Here is a 15,592-nt window from a genome sequence, read left to right as displayed (position 1 = left end):
TTAACAATAATGCCAACAACGAGAAAAAGGCCAAGAAAGATTAGAACATTTGTTCCGTATACTTTCTTTTCAAAACGAAAATAAAAGCGACCTTAAGTTGTTATCTTGTAATTCATGCATATCTCGTTCTCCATGTTGTTCAGGGTCCAGTTCGTATATCTACACAAGCAATGCTTTCATATTCTCACTCCGCAACAAAGAAGGACTGGCACCTTTCAAAAGTATGGTGGTAACGCCACAGTACGCAATTCTCAGGAATCCAAGCTATGGGCCAACATTTGGTGAAGGGCATGACATCTACATTTCTGATAATGCGAACACAAACCAATATTCGTTCTCAGACTTTGGACAACACGGCAGATACACTGTTCCAAGCGGAGTGAAAGACGCATACACGATTCTGGCTGGAACTAATTCCTTCTCGCCTGATGATTGGGAGGTTTTTTACCGCCAATGATTTCCCTTTTAACTGGATTGTATTGAAAACATATTGCAAGCGAATGCCGGTTTCCCAGGCTGAAATTAATCTTTAATTTAATGAAATATAATTAATGAAATTCCATTAACAAGCTAATCTGACAATGCACGGTCAGCATACACACGAAATGGCGGCAACAGCAGCTGTTCTCCAACAACAAATAAAAGTTAAATTTGAAAATTAAGAATTAACAAAAGAGAGAAAGAGAAAACGGGAAACAAAGGATGAAACGAACAAAGAGAGAATGTTCTATTTACGTTTTTCCTATTGAAAATGGTTGATGAACATAACAAAGAATAAGCGCAGAGCTTGCCCCCCCCCCCCCCCCCCAACTGTCTGTAGCCGGGTGAGCCAAACCCAAAGCTCTGTTTTGTAAATTTATTAATAAATTACCCATATCATCTTGTGATCTTGTCGCGCAGGTAATTAAGGCTTCAAAATATCCTTAAAATTTTGCACATCACCGAGATGTTATGTTAGAAATTAGGTTATGAATATGTAGCACCTGAACGGTTTACAATAATATTGTAAATATTTCCTTTCGAAACTTAATTAAACTTAAGAATGAATTAGTTTATAGCCGCGGAACTTAGTTAACAATCGTAATTTTTCAAAGCTGTATAAGCACCAAGTTCAACCACTTTGAGAGAAAAGTTTTCATTTAATGTAACTGAACTGAACTAAGGATTTTATAAGCTGTGTGCAAGTCAACATAATGTAAGTGAGCCGGCATGGGTAATTATGTTGTGAAAATGATAAAAATATCATTTCGGATTGCGATAAACTTGGCGATTTACTGAGCTGGATGTACTTACAAACCTCCATTTCATGACGGGCCACTCATGTCCGGTGCCTAAACAGGTCGACTTACAAGTGCCGGCCGGTTGGCTCAGTTGGTTGAGCATCGGACTACCGTGCGGGAGGTCGTGGGTTCAAACCCCGGCCGGACCAACAATCAGGGTCTTTAAATACCTGAGGAGAAAGTGTTGCCTTTGTAATGACATCTGCAAATGGTTAGACTTTCTAGTCTTCTCGGATAAGGACGATAAACCGTAGGCCCCGTCTCACAACACTTCAATGTTTATAAACCTGTGATACGTTAAAGAACCCATACACTAATCGCAAAGAGTTGCTCCTGGTGCTATTTCATGATTTCATGGGTTGGGTGGTTAAGGTTTAAGGTTTAAGGTTTTTATTATTGTGCACTATTTCAATGGCTCACAAAAGAAAATTACAATATATAAGAAAATTAATATAAAGATAGCATTAAATACATAAATGTGAAAAGTAAAATGTGCGCAGTGACCAAAGGAGCTTAGGCTTTCGAGTTGGTCACTGCCACGTGCAATTGACTGGCGTATAACGTGCAACTAAACGGCAAAAAAATTTTAATGTTCTCATGGGGAGAATGGGTGGGTTGGATGAGGTCGCTAATGGACATATGCTGATGTCCGATCTCACCCTTACACTGAAGTAATGTAAACCGCGTTTGAACTGATGTAAATAGAAAATGCGGTATATAAATACCATTACCAAGACCCTCTGATTATATTGGGGTAAAATAGCTTTCACACGGATGCAGTCTATCAGATGTGTCTGGTGTCAGTTTCGTGGATGGGATACGGGATAAAATAATCATGGCGGAAAGCGATTTTTTTTTATTTCCTATCATGCAGGCGGGATACACAGGAAGGCACTGTTTCTTTACGAGAAATAATCACTGCCACATTGGTGTGAAGATCCTGTATGGCAGATTTCTACTGGCCCTAATTTCAGTGATACTCAAGAGCACTGCGAAAATCTAAAAAAGGAAAGCACGAACGTGTGAACCAGTCACATAGAAGTTGGTTGCCCCCCGCTTAGGTTTCTCACGTGATTAGTTGGCTTTCTAAGGTGTCAAGAAAGAGACTAGTAGCTGATAGTTTGTTTTGTGGTCTGCGAAAGAAAGGGCAGCTTTGTATGAGATCACTTGAATAGTTAACTTTATTAGACCGCATGCAATACCGAAAGGGCAGCTTTCTGTAACATTATTGATTATAAACAGTATTTAACTTTATTAGACTGCATGCAATACTGAAAGGGCAGGTTTATATAAGATCACTTGAATGACAGCGTACAAATGTTAAGTAGTCAATGCAATAGATTGAAGAAACTGTAACATTATTGATTATAAAGTGTTTAACTTTATTAGACTGCATGCAATACTGAAGGGTAGGTTTATATAAGATCACTTGAATAACAGCGTACAAATGTTAAGTTAAGTTAGTGCAATTGATTGAAGGAACTGTGTCATTATTGATCAGAAATAGTATTTAACTTTACTAGACTGCGCTTATCGTGGTGAGTAATTTAATTTGTGTTGAAAACACTAAATTTCTCTTTTAATCTTTAACTTATGTATGCGTTTGTTTGTGAATAATCGATTTTCGGAGAATTTATCGGTAATTCGCGATTGTGGGTGTTGTTAGCCGCACCAGAAGAGACCTTTATTCGTCGCTCTTTTCTCATCAGGATTTTTGATCATGTTCGGACAAGAGTTGTCGACTCGGTAGCCCGCCATTAATCTGATTGTAACTTTGCAAAGCTATAAAAGGGTGTCTTCCGCGTTATCAAATTCCAAACCCGAATTTTGAATCCATCATGGATCAATTTCCTCGTTCGTAAGGTACACTCCGAGTAGTGTCTTAATAATATTGGGTATAGAAGAGCGAAGGGCGAAGCATGCAAGCGCACATGGAATTAGCAACCCGCGCCTGTTTCGCGTGCTCTACTGACTTTTGAGGAAACTGACAGGTGACAACTCGTGGTCACTCCAGTTGAGCAAATCCTAAAAAAAATTTCATATCCTTTTGTTCTCTTCCGAGGAAGGGTTCAGAAGTCATGACAAACCGCGATTTTATAGATTTGACATTCAAGTATAGATGATACTGTGCTGTTTTAACCACTCTGTGCGCTATTTTACCAATCGATCTACAGAGTTGGATTAAAGGAAGGGTTTTAGTCAAGATACGTGAAGAGAATCGCCATGTACATCAAGTCAGGGAAAGCTGCTTTCTTTTCTTTTCTGTTTTTAATTTTCTATATCTATTTAAGATGAAAAATACAAGTACATTTAGGCGAATCAGGTAAAGATAAGAAGCTTGGTAGTCAAACAGTAAGATCAGAGTATTTTCTATAATAAACTATTCTTAGACATTATGCCAAATTCGTGCAGATTACTTCCACTCCTTATTTCTAATTACAGCCGTACTCCTTAAACTTGAAGATTATTGGTCAGTGGGTTTTAGCAGACATTGAGATTAAAAAACAATAAAATGATAAACAGAGAAAAATAGGCTGTGATTTAATTAATGAAATGGAAGTATAATATTTGAATTTTGTATGAAACAATTAATAAATGAGAAATCATGGCGAAATTCCGTCGAAATTTTCTACGATTTTTTGGTCAATATTGCCTTGAGCGCCTGTTTATACGATAATTGTTGTGGTCAGCCAATCCAAGTCGGTCGCATCTTGTGGCATGGCACACCCAGTGACGCATGCGCCATCTGTGTCGCGAACGTCTGAAAGCTTCCTTTATTTTCTGAAGACCTGTCGCCTTCACATGTGCTTGACGTCTTCCCGTTTGAAATCACCTGCCGTCCAAACTTTTCGTCCAGCCATTCAAATGCGAGCCAGCAAACAATTATAGACACATTTTAAAACTGAGCCGAGAAAAGCTCAATTTGGGTCCTATTTCGACTCAGTCCTGTCTCACTGAACTTAACTTGTATCCGGATCGAGAAAATTTTAACTACCATCGGTCTGCATAAAAAAATTGTTTACCTTAATGCAGTTCTGTTTCGTTAAAAACAATACGACTCTTTTTTAATTTTCCAGACAACTTTCCACGTTACATCCGTCATCGTCAGGGTAACGCTTACGATAGCAAGGTTGGTTGCATAATATTACGATTACAAGTATTCGTACATAATATTATGATGCATACAATTTTAAAAAGTTTAACGGTAAAATAGAGTGCTCGTACACCTGACCATAAACGACCGAAATTCGAGGTGCCTACTAGGAAAGCGTCAAATTAATGTGTTTGACCTGATGAATGAGGTCGGGCTTTTCCCATTTTATGTACATAGATTCCTTAAGCTTTACTTGAAACTTAGTAGTCACAGAGTCTAAAATTGTGAAACAGTCTGCTGAACAAGAGATGCGACAAGACTCTGAACTCTGTTCTGCCTTCCAATTTAGCCTTTTAACAGTGTGTTTTTAAGCGCGCTCTAGAAGGCTGTAATACGATCTTTTCAAAGTTATGCAGCCAAAGGGGCTAAAGTAGTCTACACACAAATTATAAACACACTGAGTCCAATTTCGGTCCTTTCTAGCTTATGTTCGAGGAAATGGACTTCTCTTGCATACGGATAGGTAAAATTTAAACTAGAATACTTTCTGCATCGTTCATTATCGCTGATCTTAACGCAGTATCTCTTAAGCTTTTAACAATGCTTTTGTTGTGTGCACCCCAGAAGATTGTAATATGATCTCTTTAACAAGTGGCAGACTATTTTTTCTTTTGGGATTTTGCCGAAGGACACTGACGAATTATTAAGTGAAACCATTTCATTTTACGAGGAAAATGTGCAAAACAATAAAAAAAAAAATAGAATGGAAAATATTGAACCAAAGTCCATTCAGTGAGGGACTTTGTGATTATTTTAGGAGGTCATTAATATTTAATTTGTTTAAATGTTCGACCTACAAATGGAGGGAAAATAAATGGATTATGACAACTTGAAATAGTTGAGCCTTCGAATGAAGTCACCTTTGTCTATCTGCCAGTTTACTCTTGCTCGCAAATTATTTTATATTTTCGTATCGGCTGTTTGTCAGAGAGACAGCAAGACATATTTGACGGCCATTTCATTTTCTTTAAAGAATTTTTATCTGAGTCTCTTCCCTAATGCTAGAAGAAAACGAATCGAATATGTTTTCTTTTCAAGTTGATACGGAATCTAAAATTTTCCAAGATTAAAAAGGGAAATGCCCCTGAATGAAGACGGATATTATGCCTGATTCCGAACATCTGCCCTAATGTGGTCGCTTGTCCCCTCCCCCCTGCCCCCTCCCCCGTGTTACCGTCTTATATTATAGTGGCACTAACAGCTACTAATAACAGGTAAAAACAGTTTTCAGTGCTGTTGGCCGCTGCATGCTATCGTTGCATACAACCAGGAAATATACACAGAGAATAATTTAATCCGTGAACAAAAAATGATTGACTGATTATCTTAAGCTATTTTGTGATAATTGAGCGCCTCTTCACAAAGGAAGCAAGAGTGTGTCGTTTCATTTCAGAAAACCTACGCACGCAACTGTTCAACTGTTCAACTGTTCAAGTTACAGCAATTAGGGAGTTTAAGAAGCTACTTCCACGTCTGCAACGAGACGGTCACAAATTGAAAACAATAGGATTTAACGGGAATCACAATTTTCCTGCACTGCACGTGAGTTTAAAATTTGGTTCATTTTTCTTCGCCATACTCGGCCAAACAAACAACGTGAAATGACAAATTTGAAGTTTTCGAATATATGAGCATATGACAGTAAATATTTCAATCTCTCAGTCTCAACATGAACCCCTGTCCTGTTACTGCATAGTTTGGCCACATTGCACAAGTTGAAAAATCGCGAAAAGTGAATTGAATCATTGAATAATTAGAATTGAATAATTGGAATAATTGCGAAGTAGTACAAGTAACCCGAACTTATATTTTTCAAGCGACGATTTCGTTGGCGTTGGCGTCGTGGTTTCTCCCTAATGGGATACCCAGAAAGACCGATCAAGTTACAGATATGTGACACGAAGATTGTAAATACACTTTGAAACCTTTTTATACCGCAAACAAACTCTTAAACTTGATAAAAAGCTGCAAGGGAACTGACGCACAGTTGACAAGTCAACAGCACTACAGCGTACGAATAGACAAGATGAGAAAAAGCAGGGCAGTTCCAAGATTTGATCTTATCTTATTGGTGATATTTGCTGCGGTGCCATCAGTTTGTAAAGGTAGAACTGTGCAGTACTTGTCTTTTAATTTTATATCTACAGTCTTTTTGGAAACATTCTATGAAAAATTTCTCGCTTGTTTTTAATTTACTTCCACATCGCCTGCGTTTTGTTTCAAAATGTTCTCTTTGAAGATTCTCTTTCAATTCATGAAAACCCCGCGTTTTCTTTCCGTATTCATGTTTCGAAAAGCTTCCAATCAAGGTTCATGAAGTGAAACGACCTTTGTCAATTGTCTAGCTACGGTCTTTTCACAAAAATTGTATTTAAAAAATAATTTTCTTTATTTATTTAGTTCCAAATCACTACTTTTCTTTTTCTCCTGTTTCGAAAAGCTTTCAACCAAGGTTCATCTGGTGACGCGGACTTTGTAAACTTCGAGGTTGACGAGTTTTTCTACTTGAACATCAGCAAAATTGGTTCAGAGCTGGTTGAATATGGAGACGAATGTGGATTTGCCTGTTTAGAACTTCCTTCATGCATTTCCTATAACTTGGCTGCATTCCCTGACATTAACGGGAAAAGCTTGTGTGAACTGCTTCCATCGGACAAGTACAACAACTCGGACAAGTTTGTCCCAAACAAGTTGTTTTATCACTTCAGTATTCCGGTAGGTGAAACTAATAATTTGTATATTTAACAGCGTACAATTTTCACCTAAGCTTTTTCTTGAGATAAGGAAACGTTTTAGGCTTTGGAGTAATTTTTATTAGGTACTTACGGCGCTAAAACTCTGCATCCACATATTCACGTTACGAAAAGGTTCTGTTAAGAACCAACTTTGTTTTTACACCGTTTAAAAAGATAGCTATGTCCATAATAGCAAGGTCCTTAATAACGGGAATTTATTTTATTCAAACGTCTGTAATTTATTTTCTCCGGGGGATTTAGCTGCTGGCCGTATTATCGGGGTATATTAGTAATAGCGAGGTGTCCGCAACTGAAGGCGAGCCAGTTCACTGTAACCACAAATTGCTAAACTTTGGAAGATAGAAATTGCATAACGTTTGAGTGTGCTTGATATGAAATTACTGAAAGTTTTTTTTGTTTGTTTTACTTTTCACTGTGTCAGTTTGTCGCTTATTTCGAGCTTACTTTCTTTCTTTTTTAATTAAAAACTGTTTCAATTTATTTATAGTAGGAAATTAACATCAGCCGCGAAGGTGGAACGAAGAGTGTATATTTTTCATTCCATTAATTTCGATCTTTCGCTTTTTGCTGCATCTTCCGATGAACAATTACAAAGAAATATTACGGTTTCGAGTATCCCCTAAAAAATCTAACAACAAAAACAAACTTAACATGAGGTTAAACTTAACATAAGGGAGGTTAAGGCTGCATAGACAGAAACAAAAGACCTTGATACGAAGATCCATTGAGTAACCTCTTTGTAGTAACGAAATTAAAGGGAATTGGTTTAAACATCCAGGAGAGAAAAAATCTTAAAGTTTTCAAAAAAGGCCCTGGCTTTATGGAAACAAGATCGGATTTAAATTTTTGGGACAATCAACTTAGGATGAAATTAAAAGCTCTCAAACATTTTTTTTTTTTTTTTTTCGATCATCTCGTACCTCTTTTCCAATTTTCGAACTTAACACTTTGACAGAATAACACAGTTCCGTCTAGATAGTTTCTGACTGGGTGTAACCATCATGCCAACTAATAGCTTACTTCACTTAAAACTGAAAACGGTCACCTGCTGTATTCGCTCCTATCAATGTATAAAGTGCTTGAAATTGAATATTTTAAATGCATATATTTTACACTCTACACTTTATGCATATATTTTAATATATTCGGATGGAAACTTTTTCGGACACATTTTTCGTCAGAAAGTTTAGTTGTCCAAAGATAAGTAATTACACCTTTTGCCCTTCATTATCAGGAAATAAAAATTCATTAGCGCGAAAACATTGGTCAGTAAAATTAATGTATAATCAGTATAACCAGGAAATGAAACATTTCAATTTGTGGCAGAGACATTAAGGAGTTTTGCATCGAAAAGAAGATTTATTAAGGCCAATTAGAATAGCGTTTTATCGGAAACAACATTCTTTAGTGTGAATGAAGATTCGTTAACCTAGGGTTAACGTTCCCGGCATTGCGCGAATAAAATTCCAACTACAAAAGATTTTTAGTTACGTGGCTTCTGACTAATTTCCCAATGGATTTATATGGATGCTTAAATTTAAAAACGATGCTGTACATGTGCAAACTGGTTTCGCAGTAATGGAGCGCAGAGTTCGTCGAAACCGTATCCCAATTGATCATCGCGAACGGATAGCTAGGGCGTTTGAAGATCCCCACGAGAAGAAGAGAAACGTGAACACGATAATTGCCAGAAAATGTGCAGCTAGCGTGGTTTAGGTTTATGCAGACTTACATATACCACGATGTTTGAATGGGGAGTTGATTAAAGGATAGAGCTAAGACTTGCTTGATTGTTACGCTGACTGTATCTCTGTTCTAATGATTTTTTTCCTCGTTAAAGAACATTAAGAAGCATCTAATGTTTGTTCATTCTCTTAAACGTTTGTTATTTCCATTAAATTGAACTGATATTCGCATTAATGAACGTTCTTCTCTATGTAAAACGCCTTATTGTCGACTCCAAAAATTAAAACGTTTTTCTATTTTCATACAATGATTACACATTCGCTTTAATGATTTAATTTTTAACACTATTGAAAATGCATTTCCTGTTAACGAAGGGCAAAAGGTGTAAAGTGTTCTCCGTGTTTATCAGTTGTTGATTTGGTGTAACCATGGCAACTTATAGTTCACTGCACTGGAAAATGAAGGCTAAAACTTGCCATCCCTCTTACAGTTTACGACCAGTTTGGATTAAGTAATGTACTTGAAAATTATGGAAATAAATTTTTTATCGCACATTTTGGTCCTAGCAGAGAATTTTAATAGAAACTTATTCGATAAAAGTCAAATGCCCCACATATACATTTTCCGAGTTCCCTCCCCCAAAGCCTCCTTGCAGACAATAAGCAAGGAACCGCACAAGGAAAATGCTGCAGGTATATGCAGGATCTGTAAAAGATTTAATCAGCCAAAATATAAATGACTCAAATTTCTGCAAGGGTGATCGGACTACGTAGAAAACTTAACACGACAGCGACATCATAGAGACCAAGCCGAGAATCAACAGAATGCGGCAACCGTGGACAGCCGTTTCGAGCTGGTTGGCTCTCGTCTGCACGGTGTAGCACAGCAAAAAGTAGAACATCAACGTGGGTCGAGTGGTCTACCAAATGCACGTGGTATCCGATTTCGGATGGGCCCAAATTCAGGCATCCGTCCACGTCATAGCGCGTGACTACGAACAATGAACAAAAGAACTGAAATATCATGTTGCTATCGAGATAAGTTAAATGAGAAAAGCAAAACTTTCCTTCACAGGTACAGGTACATTACTTGCAGACGCTGGAAATCCGATCCGTTTTTCCATTCCCAATCCTCGGGCATATTACTGTTTAACAAATTTATGACCACTCGGAAGGGAAGTTTGTTTGTAATCCAAAATGGAAATTTGATTTAATTTCCTTAAGTGGAAAGCCTCTTAGAAAGCGACATTCTTTATTAAAAGAAAATCGCGGACTTCCCACTAGCCTATAGTAACTAATAGCTTCATAACAGGAAATCCTCTTATTTACCTTGTAAGAGTTTGAAGTAAATGGCCTCTTTCCCTCTCTTTGTAGTCTCCGTGTAGCAGTGGGCCCTGTAAGAATAACGGTAAATGCGTGACACTGTACGACAAGGAGAAAAGCTATGTCTGTGTTTGCAAGAAAGGATTAACAGGAAAAAATTGCGAAACAGGTAAGTCACTTTGTCTGCGTTCTGCTGCAATCGAGTTTTAGCCACTTTATTATTAGAAGTGAACGACAAAAAGTTACGACTCAGATGTCTACTATACAGAACAAATTTTAAAATTTCAACGATATACATGTCATCGTCCCATCGTCCCAGTGTCTGTTAGTCTAACAATATTGAAGTGAATCCCTAGAATGCAACTTTCTCTCCCCCGTGTTATGAGTTGGTCTATTGTACAAATTCATTCAACTGGTGACGGCCGCTAAAGTAATAGTAGTGTTTAAATGTCCGGGTTTATTTTTTTAACCCTAAGAGCTGCAAGATAGCGGAATTCGGATGTCGCGTCGGTAGAAGATAAGGAAACATTTTCACTTTCTACAGTGCGGTATTTTTGTTTCGTTTTTTTTGTTACTGTTGTTGTTGTTGTTGTTCATTTTTTCTCAATATTTGGAGAAATTGAAAAACAAAATAATAATAAAAATAATAATAATGATAATGATAATGATAATGATAATGATAATGATAATGATAATGATAATAATAATGATAATGATAATAATATTAATAATAATAATAATAATAATAATAATAATAATAATAAAGATCTATCCAGAAAAGGAGGGCTCACCGACAATTGGAAGCAAGTAAACTACTACTAACTTTACGCGACGACAACCAGTGCAATATGTAATTAGATGTCTACTTATCTGCGCAAGCTCTTGTATCACGTAACTTGACATATATATGGCGACATGAATAACATGCGTAGTAAGGATAGTAGAGCCTTTTCAAAAATTTTTGGCAAAGGAAAAACCCAAGCTGGGGCTCTACAGGTGCAGCCACACTCACTGATGTTCGAACTTTGCCGCTTGCTTGTACCTTTGCTCATTTAAGATCTTCTTTGGCAGATATAAATGAGTGTGACAGCAATCCCTGTGTGAACAACGGAATTTGCAGCGACAGAGTCAATGGGTTTAAATGCCGCTGTTCCCCTGGATTTACTGGAAGCAGGTGCGAGATAGGTAATCAGAAATTATATGTTATCAGCCGGAGATAATTTGAACCCGCTCTTATGTTTAATTGTCTTGGATTATTTTTCTCCTTAGATATAAACGAATGCGGAAGCAGCCCCTGTTTAAATAACGGAACATGCAATGATGGAGTCAATGAGTTCAACTGCAGCTGTCCACCCGGATTTGCTGGGGATCTGTGCGAAACAGGTTGGCAATAGTTACATTTCATTTCCTTTCAATTAAATCACAAGAAGGGTGAGGATCAGAAGGCGGTTGGTGTAACACATAGAGTCACTGTGGCTTGCTCTACCTTCGTACAATAGCGCGTGATTCTAATTCTATAGAGAAAGTTCTGAAGCAAGCTCTGAACTCGAGAGCACGTATGAGGCATGCAGTCGAAAACGACGGCTCTTTGTGCCCCACCCAAATCTACACTTTGGATGATTTCCTTCTCCCGCCAAAAAATTGTAAGGAAACTAAATAGCAACTGTACAGTTAAGTATACAACGCAGTATGCTCTTCGAGTATCTCTCTACACTTTGTGCGCAAGTGTACCTCCAGACTTAGACTCCACAGCCATTCTGGGACGCTAAATGCATCTTCCGGGGTTACATATAGTACCATCATCGCACTTTATTCGGCTTTGATATACATGTATAATCTGTAGTTATTTATGTCTTGCAGATATAGACGAGTGTGGCAGCAATCCTTGTGTGAATAATGGGACATGTATTGATGGAGTCAATGGTTTCACTTGCAATTGCACCCGCGAGTTTGGTGGTGATCACTGTGAAATAGGTTGGGAAAATATTGCATTTTTGTGTCAATCAACTCCTGCTTCCCTTATCAGACTTCCTAATCAGATCAGTTTTAATACCAACGATTGACCCGGTTTTGGAACATTGTCTACTCCAGCGTACCAACGATTAAATCATTGCGGTGCTGCACTATCCCATCGCTATTTTGGATTCCGTCTTGAGCGCTCTGCTTACCGAATATTAGCTTACGCGTAATTCATTTATACAGAAACCCGTTTATAGGCCAGTTTTGAATCTCCATTGATAAGTGCTATCCAGAACTGGTAGATATACCGTATTTAGACGCAAGCAACTGCAGAAAAATCCTCACGAATGAATTCTTTAGTGTTAAATGTGTAATCTGCAAGTGATCTGATTGATTGTCAAACACGCGATGGATCCACAAATCTGAACCGGAAAAGTCTCCGCCGTACTTCCGACCATCCTCCATAACTTTGAAAGTATAAAGGTATGGCAATGAGACTTGGAGGAGAAATAGTAAGAGCAAAGGTGTTTCCGTTTAGATACGTAACAACAATTGATGACGTCATATGACGTTGCAAATACATCATAAGTGTCAAATGGCTACCTATCTTTTATCCGCCATGTTGGATTCTTGGATTTCCCCAAACTTCAGGAAAGCGCCGAAATTAAACAAAAGTAATCAAAACCAATAAAGGAACACTGCCTTGGGCGAAAAATATACAGTAAAAGTTAATATTCTTCACTTTAAAAAGGTATTTTCCATTTTAACTTAAAAGGACGTAAGTTTTTTTTCTCCTTCAGATTTGTCGATTAACTCAACCATATTAGCTGCGTTCCTTGCGCCTTTCGTTGGAAATGACCCAAAGTGGCTTTTGTGTTACCGCGCCTCCATACACGGTTGGGCAGCCAGTACCTTTCACAACAGGTGCGATGGAAAAAGACACACCGTTACAATCATCAGAAATGGTCCGTACGTGTTCGGAGGGTACACGGACATTCCCTGGGACGGTAATTTTAAAGTTCTCCTGTTGTTTATCTGAGTGACAATACTACAAACACATAGGTTGTAGCTTTCAGAACCCTCCCCTTCCCCTGCCTCGCCTCTTTTACAACCCTCATTCCAGCAGGTTCTTCTAAGCGTACAATCTTATTGACCACAATCTTCGTTGTTTTATTAGCCCTGTTTACAACCGTGTCACAATGGAATCATACTTTGTCGAATGAAACCGACTAAATTTCCAGTGCCAGCGTCGATGTCTCTTTCTGCGGTATGGTGGGGGCTGTTTTAGTGTTGATAATTACAAGGACTTTTACAGCTTTTAGAGGAACAATTGATTAGCTGGAAATCTTAACCCAATTATATTAGCTCAGACCGATTAAAAGTTTCGGACAGTGAAAAGTGCCGTATTATTAAATCCACAAAGGTTGATTTTGTCGAATGACACTATATAGATTGACTTGATGACAATGATGTATTATTCAGTTAGTGACACAGGCAAACTCGGAATAAAAGGAGCTCCAAGTGCTCCTTTCAGGACTTGATGTTACGAGAATTCTTTCAATGAAGGCGAACAATTGTGAATACCGGAGTGTGACTCTAGCTAAACCAGTATCTCTCATTGGTACTGCAAATTCACAGCGTTGTCAAAACAACGTTGTAAGATGGAATTTAATGTGTGGAATTGTTGGTGCGACAAGTCCCTAGCTTAGAATGTTTACACCAGAGGACAGGGACTTGTCGACCCATGAAAAAATTACATGAAGGGAAAATAATAATTTTGAATTCTTGGGCAAAATGAAAGGGAACCTTGCTTATAATGGTCCTTACTGATATATTGTTTTGTTGGCAAAACTGGGTTATTTCTTTGGTGGGTGAAGCCCAAGGGACTAAGAGGAATGCGCTCCTTCATGCGAAGGTTGACTCGGGGCAAACAGGGGAGCAAAATACAGGGTTTGTCTTGGATTCGATCCATTTACCTGTCAAGTCGGCGGGAAACGTTACAGACCAGCATAATTATTATCAAAAAATTTAAAGGTGATTACCTTGCCGAACTATTGTGCACATGATTACAACGTTCCTTCGTTTGTTTTCGGTCAAACTTTATACAATACAATAATTTAATTTTAGGGTCTGCATATTTAGCTTTGCCGCCGATTAGGGATCGCTTAACAATAATGCCAACAACGAGAAAAAGGCCAAGAAAGATTACAACATTTGTTACGTATACTTTCTTTTCAAAACGAAAAGAAAAGCGACCTTCAGTTATCTTGTAATTCATGCATGTTTCTTTCTTTGTTCTCCATCTTCTTTAGTGTCCGGAGGGTATAGCTACACAAACAAGTCGTTCATCTTCTCACTCCGCAACAAAGAAGGACTGGCACCTTTCAAAAGTATGGTAGCAAAGCCGCAGTACGCAATTTACAGGTATTCAAGCTATGGGCCAACATTTGGTAGGGGGCACGACATCTACATTTCTCATAATGCGAACATACACCAATATTCGTACACAGACTTTGGCGAAGGCGGCTACTACAAAGTTCCAAGCGGAGTGAAAGACCAGTACACGATTCTCGCTGGAACTCGATACTTCTCGCCTGATGATTGGGAAGTTTTTTACCGCCAATGATTTCTCTTGTAACTGGATTGTATTGAAAACGTATTGCAAGCAAATACTGGCTTACCAGGCTTAAATTAATCTTTAATTTAATTTAATCTGTAATATAATTAATGAAACACCATTAACAAGCTAATCTGAAAATGTACGGTCAACATACACAGGAAATGGTGGTAACACTGAGCAGCTGTTCTCCAACGACAAATAAAAGGTAAATTTGAAAATTAAGAAATAACGAGGGGAGAAAGAGAAAAAAGGGAAACAAAGAATGAAAAGAACAAAGAGAGAGTATTCGATTTACGTTTTACCAATTGAAAATGGCCGATGAACATAACAAAGAATAAGCGCAGAGCTTTCCCCTCCCCCTCCCCATCCCCTCCCCTCCCCTTACCCCAATAAAAAGCGATCTTACTGCAGGGTACCTTTTAATGAGAGACATAACCGTGTAGAAATCTTTCTCCAATATAAATTTTAACAGTTCGCTCTCAGTAATTACGAAAGTTGCTAGAAATTTTGTTATTGCAAAGCGTGACCCGAGAAGGAGAAAGGGCGGGGAGGGGGTGGGGGAAGGGAGGATGGGGTGGTGAGTCGCGAGCGAAAGATGTGAACTCGGCATGAGAACTAAACATGTTTACCTTTCTCCAGCTCACTCTAAGTATTTGTGATCACTTCAGATCTTTATTTCAAGGGCTGCGTTGTTCCGCTGTTTTACCCCACCTGAGGGAGGGATGGAAGTATAGAGAACATGACTCGGCTTCTATACAACCACTTCAATTGTAAATGACCTTGTGAGATTTCATGTTAAAGACCCCAGCTTACGC

At 38.2% G+C, this 15,592-nt stretch overlaps 2 protein-coding genes across 2 annotated transcripts in view; both read left to right on the top strand.

Annotated features, from left to right (window-relative positions):
* The window catches only part of LOC146489107 (uncharacterized), a 31,362-nt gene extending 30,678 nt beyond the window's left edge, over nucleotides 1–684 (top strand). The window contains exon 10 of the mRNA XM_085105971.1: nucleotides 144–684. Within this exon, the coding sequence (XP_084962097.1) occupies nucleotides 144–457 (314 nt within the window). The 3' untranslated portion in view covers nucleotides 458–684. The remainder of the gene's footprint in view (nucleotides 1–143) is intronic.
* A 5,776-nt stretch (nucleotides 685–6,460) lies between these two features.
* On the top strand, nucleotides 6,461–15,281 carry LOC146489106 (uncharacterized). The gene is made up of 8 exons (XM_085110295.1): nucleotides 6,461–6,539; nucleotides 6,875–7,149; nucleotides 10,250–10,367; nucleotides 11,270–11,383; nucleotides 11,468–11,581; nucleotides 12,059–12,172; nucleotides 12,958–13,164; nucleotides 14,470–15,281. The coding sequence occupies exons 1-8, from the start codon at nucleotides 6,461–6,463 to the stop codon at nucleotides 14,781–14,783; spliced, it is 1,335 nt and encodes a 444-aa protein (XP_084966421.1). The 3' UTR covers nucleotides 14,784–15,281.
* The last annotated feature ends 311 nt before the right edge of the window (nucleotides 15,282–15,592 follow it).

This window comes from Pavona decussata, unplaced genomic scaffold, assembly GCF_977016875.1.
Source record: "Pavona decussata unplaced genomic scaffold, jaPavDecu1.1 SCAFFOLD_6, whole genome shotgun sequence".
NCBI classification, from domain to species: Eukaryota; Metazoa; Cnidaria; class Anthozoa; order Scleractinia; family Agariciidae; genus Pavona; species Pavona decussata.
Note: the sequence above shows the minus strand (reverse complement) of the source record. Positions and strands in the feature narration are given on the sequence as shown.

Excerpts from the sequence above, each read along its gene's own strand:
- LOC146489106 (XM_085110295.1), top strand. The coding sequence starts at position 6,461 with ATGAGAAAAAGCAGGGCAGTTCCAAGATTTGATCTTATCTTATTGGTG. Across the intron at positions 11,582-12,058 it reads TGGGGATCTGTGCGAAACAG|ATATAGACGAGTGTGGCAGC; the intron begins GTTGGCAATAGT and ends TATGTCTTGCAG. Across the intron at positions 12,173-12,957 it reads TGGTGATCACTGTGAAATAG|ATTTGTCGATTAACTCAACC; the intron begins GTTGGGAAAATA and ends TTTCTCCTTCAG.